This window comes from Centruroides sculpturatus, unplaced genomic scaffold (genome assembly GCF_000671375.1).
Source record: "Centruroides sculpturatus isolate CEXI.00-Female unplaced genomic scaffold, Cexi_2.0 scaffold1423, whole genome shotgun sequence".
NCBI lineage: Eukaryota > Metazoa > Arthropoda > Arachnida > Scorpiones > Buthidae > Centruroides > Centruroides sculpturatus.
In genome coordinates, this window is record NW_019386374.1 from 157562 (window position 1) to 166051 (window position 8490).

The 8490-nt window shown below is 30.5% G+C and overlaps 1 protein-coding gene across 2 annotated transcripts in view; it reads right to left on the minus strand.

The window, feature by feature from the left end:
* The window catches only part of LOC111614723 (BEACH domain-containing protein lvsF-like), a 34946-nt gene extending 27044 nt beyond the window's left edge, over positions 1-7902 (minus strand). For both annotated transcript variants that reach the window (XM_023356088.1, XM_023356087.1), the window contains exon 1: positions 7798-7902. In XM_023356088.1, the coding sequence (XP_023211856.1) occupies positions 7798-7829 (32 nt within the window). In that variant the 5' untranslated portion in view covers positions 7830-7902. The remainder of the gene's footprint in view (positions 1-7797) is intronic.
* Positions 7903-8490: the final 588 nt, after the last annotated feature.

Sequence of the window (8490 nt, forward strand, 5' to 3'; positions counted from 1 at the left end):
ATTTTATTAATTTTATCCAATTATAACTAAAAATTTTTATTTTTAGTGTGTTAACATACACATTGTATACCGCCGCAACCCCACTATTTTCAAACTTTTGAGAAACGATAAAAAGAAAGAGGATCGGAATTTGACAACGAGTATATATTCAGTACCTTTACATGATCAACGAATCGATTCCAGGCTAGTTTATGTGGGTGCGATGATGCGTGGTCTGAAGCAAAGGCTCAAGGAGCATAAATACACAATAGATAGGAACCTTGATAACACTGTCTTAGCATCGTACGCAAAGCAACAGGATATAGACGTGCAATGGGATCAAGCATCAATTATAAAAACGACGACTAATAGGCAAATGATCAAACATCTGGAGAGGTTGGAAATCTATAAAGCGCACATGAAAACTGGTTGTATAAACCATAGAGACGCCGACTTGTTGTCCACTGCGTGGAGGTCCTTTTACAATTATTAATTTTTCACTATTTATTTAGTTTATTTGTTAATTTTTCATTAGTTTGTCCGCTAGGGCGTTTTCTGTTAATTTTTATTTTTATTTCGAATGCATTTTATGTTCTATATTTACTGTTCTATTTTTGTAACTGACGATGATTGTTGAAAAACGATTGAAAATGTTTTTATTTTATTAAATTTTGCTGGATTTATATCAGTGTAATTAATTTTCATAATTGTTTTCTGTAATTAATAAAAAAGAGACACTTTTAATAATTACAGATAACAATTATTTTTGCCTCCATATTGCCAGTGTGTCGGAAAGGCACAAACCCATGACTAACTACAAGTGTTCAGAGATTGTATCTACTCAGTGGCAGGTGGATGGCATTGTACCAATTAATATTAGAAGCAGATAGCAGTGTTAGCAGAATTTTTAAATGACAGACACATTCAAGGAAGAGCACAGAAAGTATAAGTTCCACTTACCTAAAACTTAGAAATGAATAAATAAATAAAACAACACAAACAAAAATACTTTTTTTTAAAATATATTTTGATATGTATTTATGTATGCGTGTGTGTATGATGTAAATCTTGTTAGATTTATCTACAAAAACAAAATTTATAGACAAACTTATTCTTGATGCTCTTTATCTGTTCAAAATAGAACCTGTTTAAAACAGAAAACTGTCTAAACCAGTGTTCCTCAACCTCTAACGAATCATCGCCCCCTTCAATAAAACCGTTACGTAGTATCGCCCCCTTCACTTCAAAATTCCGATGCTGAGAGACAAGGCTAACGCCAAATTCGTACTGCATTGAACAGACTAGTGACTAGTATAATGTTATTTGTTTAATTATTGTACAATATAACAAATAAAATATCTAATTATTCTTAACATAATGTTTTACTATATCGCCCAGAAAATTGTTTATTGTCCCCAAAATATAAATTGTTACTAATCGCCCACTCAACATAGAAAAACGCCCCCGTTGAGAAACACTAGTCTAAACAGTAAAAATTATTTGAACAAAGCAATTTTCAATGTTAAATTTTACTATAAGTCAGAACCTGTCCAGTGTGGAAACAAAAGAGATTTTTGGGTATGAAGAATGTAATTTAACCCAAATAAAGTGGAAAATTAAGATTCCATTTGTAGACAGATATGTAAAATTGTTTCCAAGTGTAATAGTCATCACAGGGCATGATAAACTACTATATATTCTGAAAATAATTTTATACCTTGTCAAAAAAACAAAGGTCACATGAAAAAAACCACACCTGTTAATGTCCTGCTTCCATCACAGGAAACAATTAAGTCTTCAACATTACTTATTTTGGACTCTGAGAATAACATTTAAAACTTTAAATAGATAAATTCATAGACAACCCTTACTGTATAATGTTGACATTTTATTGTTTCATAGCTATGTGAACAGAAGCATAAAATAATTCAGTTTCAAGAGATTAATTCCCTAAAGATTTGTTGGATTTGTTTCTAAGTTCACCTCATCTTAAAATCTTTATTGGATAACTTTTTGCTTATGATAACTCTTGTTTTGTTATGCAAGGATCCTGCAAACCATCATTCATTAAAATGTAAAAAAAACTTTTGTAGGTATAGATGACGCAGAACATCTTAACATACTCTCTTATCTTAATTTTCAGTAACCTTTCTTTTACCTAACTTTCAACTATAAAAATTCTCTGTTCAATAGTATAAGAAAACTCTTCCAGTTACTGTGACACTTAAATTAAATAATAACAATGAGCTAACACTCAGAAGTCGGTGATACATAATAAATCAATCAAGAACCACTATATGTTGGCTCCTCTCACAAGTACACCCAATTAGCAATATCATCAAATTCCTCATGCTACTTCTTACAATATCTCTTTCCATTTGATCACCTGGATGATATTGTCAAATTATTTTATTATACGTATATCATTTTTCATTTCAAGATACTGTATATAACTTTTTTTAAATATGTATCAAATGAATTACTTATTATTATGGTGTTAGTGGAGTGTTTCCTACACAGCATATACACCAATAACTAGTGCTAAGCCAGACCAAAACAAAGGCATACTATAGAAAAAATGTTTCATTAATGTGTAGTTCATATATGTCAGTACCTGTACTTAAGAATTTTCTGACTTCAGACACTATTTCATGGGCGAGTTTTGTGTATTTACTAATTTTTCAGTGTACGTATTTTGTACGTTGTGAACATTTGAAATAGCTATATCTATGATATATGTAATTTTCTGTTTGTCAATGAATGTGATGTCTGATTTGTTGTGTACTGTTTTGTCTGCGATTATGGCTCGGTCATAGTACATTTTGTGTGTATTGTTTTCTATGACTAACTGAGGCATATATTTGTAATATGTTTCCTGGATGTGTTGAAGTTTGTGTGCAAATTTTAATTTTTACTATTATGGTTTTCAGTTTATTTTATAATATATAAAGACAATAAACTAACAGTTTTAGCAATATCATTATACACACATATTGTCAACCATGATTTCCCAACAACAATTCTTCATAGAAATTGTGCTAAGTTAATGAAAATATAAAACTTTTTATAGTATTGTATAATTCTTATTATTTAAAAAATTATTTGTAATTAAATGCTGAAAATGGCACTCTTTTTCTATTATAATCAAAGGTATACAATCATACTAATCATTTTATAAGCATTGATCCATTCACAAAATGTATTTTTGAAATTTAAATGAAGATTAGGAGCATTATTGCCACTCTATTAAAAATTAACAAAATATTTGAAAGGTATAATGAGACATTTGGTTCTTACCTTTTGTAAGAACAATTGGGATGCTTCTCATTCAGTTTGAAAGGATTTTTTACTTTTTATTTCTCACGAGTTACAAAAGTTTTCATTATGTTGTTCTATTATTGATGTAAAATTGCATTATTATTATTGAGGCAGAGTGTTAGCAAAGACTCTTCTACGTGGCTTACAGAATTGTGTTCGTTCTCAAAATCTGTTTAATTGATTTTGATTAAACTTTGCCATTTTCCATTAATTGCAATGAAGAATCCAAAAATGTAATAAAAACTAAGTGACCATGATTTTGTTTTCAAGATATAAGGTCATTTCACCAGCAAGCATGACAAAGCAATGCTCCACAGTCACTAGCACTACTTCTTTGACAGCCCATTTTCCTACATTTTATTTTCCATTTTCTTATTTAAAACTAAGCATCAGGTGCCATGATGTCGCTTGAAGTCTCAACACAAAATTTGAATATTCTTATAGTATATCCACCATTATTAATTTTTTTTTTTTTGGCATACCCTAAACTACAAATGCATACTCCTGATTGAGAATCACGGTTCTATGAGCTTTGCTATAGAATAGAGTTCGTTCTCAAAATTTAATGGCCAATTTTGATAAAACTTTGCCATTTTGCATTAATTGTGATGAAAAATCTAAAAATGTATTGAGGGTTCATTTCAAAATATAATGTAATTTATTTTTATTATTATTCATCTTTAATTAATAATTTCCAAATATAAAACTCATAAAATTTAACTTATTTTTGTTAATTATGCATAATTAATATTAATTGTAGTTGAAATACTTAATGTAATAAGTCTTTATCAAAAATTTGACAAGTAATGAGCGTTACACATAAATCTGATAATGTATATGTAGGTAAATAATGATAACTAGTTGTAATTATCTATCACTAAATATGTAACTTAGATTGTGAAGGTTTCATAACATACTTATCATTAGTTTATGTAGTAAATTAATCAGTTAAATCAACAAATGAATCATAATTTAAAACATTTTAATAGGGTCTGTAGTTTTAAGAAAGTTAATATAAATTCTAATTCGTAACTTTGTTAATATAAAATCTTGTATAAATTTAAATACAGTAGACCCCCCTATAACGCTTAGATACGTTCCACGCTAATCGAAATTTACGTTGTAGGAATGATTAAAAACACAAGCCAATCGCAGCCCGATAGGTGTGAACTTTACAGACTAAGGCTGTTTGAAAGGTTTTCTTCTATAAAATTAACCGATTCTAGACTAATTCCACTCAACATTTCCAAAACACGTATAATTTTTTGGGAGTAATCCGTATAAACTATGCTATAAACAAAAAATTATAGCATTACTTACCGAGTGTGTACCGTTCGACTACGCCGTTGCTTAAAGCTGGTTTTCGTTGCGGAACAGCACATGAAACGGCGGCCGCGATTTCTAATAACGAATTTTTCGCAGAAAAATAACTTGACCTTTGGAGACATCATTAATATAAATAATTTTTATGGCCGTTGAATAAGAAGTGTTTCTTTCACAAGAAATGTATAAAATTAGTGCTGTATTAGACTTACGGTACCTAATTTACATACTGTACAGACGATAATAAACTCAACTTACTAGCCTAAAATCTCCGTAGCGTGTTGCCAGGCGGCAGAAAGCATATATATAATTATAATAAAGTTACAATAAATTAAGTTAATATATAATTATATATACAGTACCTAATTTATATATAATTAATATATAATTATATGTACAGTACCTAATTTATATATAATTTATATATAATACTAAACAGACGATAGCAAACTCAATTTAGCCGCTCCGTAGCGTGGCGCAGGGTCGGAGGAAAGTAGTTCGGCTGCTCATCCACTATTGGTCCAGACTCTATCAATCTTGTCGCGAAACGACGTTATAGGAGGTACGTTATACGAAAGTTGCTACAATTTTTTCGCTACGTTATAGGAATTGTCGTTATAGGAATTGTCGTTATAGGAACATACGTTATAGGGGGGGTCGACTGTATGTCATTTATTTGCAATTAATTAATGCCTAATACTGGTTACAGTTTTAACTAAAACTTAATGCCAAATGTATTATCAGGCTTTTAATAAGCCTTATTAAAAGCCTGATAATTTGGTAGATCATTTGCCATAAATTAAGAATGAATGTTTATATATAACTAAAAATTAGACAATGGTAATTTTATTGTGTCACTAACTGCTGTTAATTTAGCTTGTTTATTGTTATTGAAATTATTGAAATACATATTTAAAATTATTTTCTGCATAGAAAATACAAAATTAAAATCAATATTTCAAATTATAAAAGCTAAAACAGCATTTCATGCATTACACAAATTGAAGCATAAATTGATATCTTATAGGAAGCAGACAGATATTTAGTGAAATTAATTAATTGCTCAAATAAATTCCAAGATAAACACATAATATGTAAACTGTGTACCTGACAATAATAATAGACAAAATAAAGCAAACACAAATATTTCTAAATTCTACAGAAGTAACATAATTCTGAATGAATGAATATTGCAAGACAGGCTTACAATCTGACTTCAAATTACCATTCATTAGTTTAAACACGACGTTTTATTTTACATTTAAAAAGTCTCCAAACTATTGATTTCAGCATAAATACAATCCAGAAATTGAATTTCATTTGAATATATGTTCGATTAATCAATTAATTCTAACAATTTCAATTTTTATTACGTAAATATTTATAATTTAAAGCAGTCTTTCCCAAACTTTTCCATTTGCAGATAATATTCAGTAAATTTAATTGAGATCAAGTAATTTACTGAGGAAATCCTCAGACATGCACGTTTGTCATGCATGGCAATTTCTATCACAACAAATAACAAGTTCATGACTTGCACAATACTCTGTAATAAGATATTTCATTTAAATAATAATGAATAAGAATTTTAAAACATTAAATTTATTTTTATTAGAAATTAAGTAATTTCTAATCAAAGTTTTATTTATAAAACTTATATTACTATTTTGAAATTAATTTTTAAGTTTTACAAGGACTAGTACTTGGCCTTACAGATCCCTATTTCCCCTCTTGACAGTCATCTGTCAAGAGGGGAGATAATGATACTGCACCTGGAGAAAATTTAGGGAGGTATAATTCCTATCACTGTAGATTAATATTACTACTACTAATAAAAAATACAGTTTTCAAAACTATTTATCAATAAGGAAACATTCTCTACATGTTTCATTTGTTCTAATGTAAAAAAAAAGACTGTCCACCCGGGCCCCCATACACTTTAACAAACATTCATCTCATAAAAGGATGGTTCTATTTTATATTACACAATTCATAATTAGTGAAAAAAATAAAAAATTTATTTGCGAAAATATTTCTTGATGTATATTAATATTGAAATAATGAAACTTATTTAACTTTATAATTGATGATGATGATAAAAATGACAGCAGGAATTAACTAAGTTTCTGTATATACAGTGTGGCCAAAGTGTTGCTTGCCAAATGGGGGTGATCACCATTGTTATTCTTTCACATGCAGTAACTTGGCAGTCTGTGTGACAGTCGGGTTGAGACTAGCGTGAGTTTGGAGTGCTGTACCTCACGATATTTGTCGACACTCGTGTTTGCATACTCGAATAGTACGTGATGCAGAACTTTGCATGTTAACACTTTAAGAGTTGCATGTGAAGAATGGTGCAGAACTGTTCTTCACATGCAACTCTTAATTTTTTAAAGTGTTAACACGCAAAGTTCTGCATCACGTACTATTCGAGTATGCAAACACGAGTGTTGACAAATATCGTGGCGTACAACACTCCAAACTCACGCTAGTCTCAACCCAACCGTTACAAAGGCCACGTTAAATGTTGTTAGAGTCTATAATTTACTATTCAAATGTGCAATCGACGCTCCGAACGCAAGCATTGACAAGTATTGTGTCATACAACACTCGACGCTCGTCTCAACCCATCATGCAGATGGCATCGTACGTCGTTACAGTCTGTAATTTGCAACGGATCTTCTTTTCCCATTCGGCAAGCAACTTTTTACCCGTGCCGTGCAGACGTCCCAAAAGTAACTTCTGCAAAAATGCTAATATGAAATTAATATAGAGATAATTCAATAAACTGAATTTTACCTGTTAATTTAAGGAAAACATTGTGAGATAGCCAAATAAACACACTTTTACCTTATTTAATTAAACATTTCTCTTTTATGATTTTATACATAAAATTTTGTTAATGTTACACTTTCAAAGTTTGTTTGGTTAAATGAAATTAATTACGTTTGCACCTTTAATTCTTTATACTAAATATTTAAAATCATCGCCGATTTGTGTTATAAATGAATTAAAAACGACCATTTGTAATTTCCTCCACGTTTTTTCCTTATTTTGTTTTACAGGAAGCGTATATTATGCCGATTGTATGACGTATTTATTTATTTATTACATTTTTTACACACTTCTAACATATTGCGTGTTTTACGTGAAAATGAAAGTAAATTCAAGAAGTACCTTTCCTTCCTATGACCATCGACATAGGCCATTCTCGGATCTTCTGCTCCATAGACACTAGAGACATCTCGTGACGGTCATGTGACATACAAATCCACCTCCTTTACTGAACTTAGTGCTCTAATTGACGCTAATACGGTCATTAATCTTTCTTGTGATGTTATTTATTGAAGGTATTTGCATTTATTTTTTATTATAATTTTTATCTTTATCTTATGACAATTATAAATAAGTGTTACAAACGTTACACACACACACATATATATATATATTTTAATTTTATCTATTATAATTAATATATATGAATAATGTTAGTTGTGTTTTCATTTAGGCTGATCAATAATGGCTGCGTACAGCAGGCACAACAGTTGTAACAGAGCAAAGAACCCACCAGTGGCTAAGCGGTTCCGTTCCGGGAGTTCGGTGGTGGGTTCGCGTCCCGCCAGGACGGGCTGGCTACGTGGAGTTTTCCGGATTTTATCCAAGTCTGTAACGCCTAAATAGGAGCCAGTTCCCTTAAAAGTTCTCCCGGAAGGCATCCCCTTAGGCAGATCGCCTAAGTGTTGCGTTGCCATAACTTAACAACAACAACAACTTTATTCTCTTTCATGGGTGCAACCATCATTGATCAGTTGCAGCTAGTGAAAAGTAGCATAAATGAAATAATGAAATAATGTGACGTCAAAACAACAA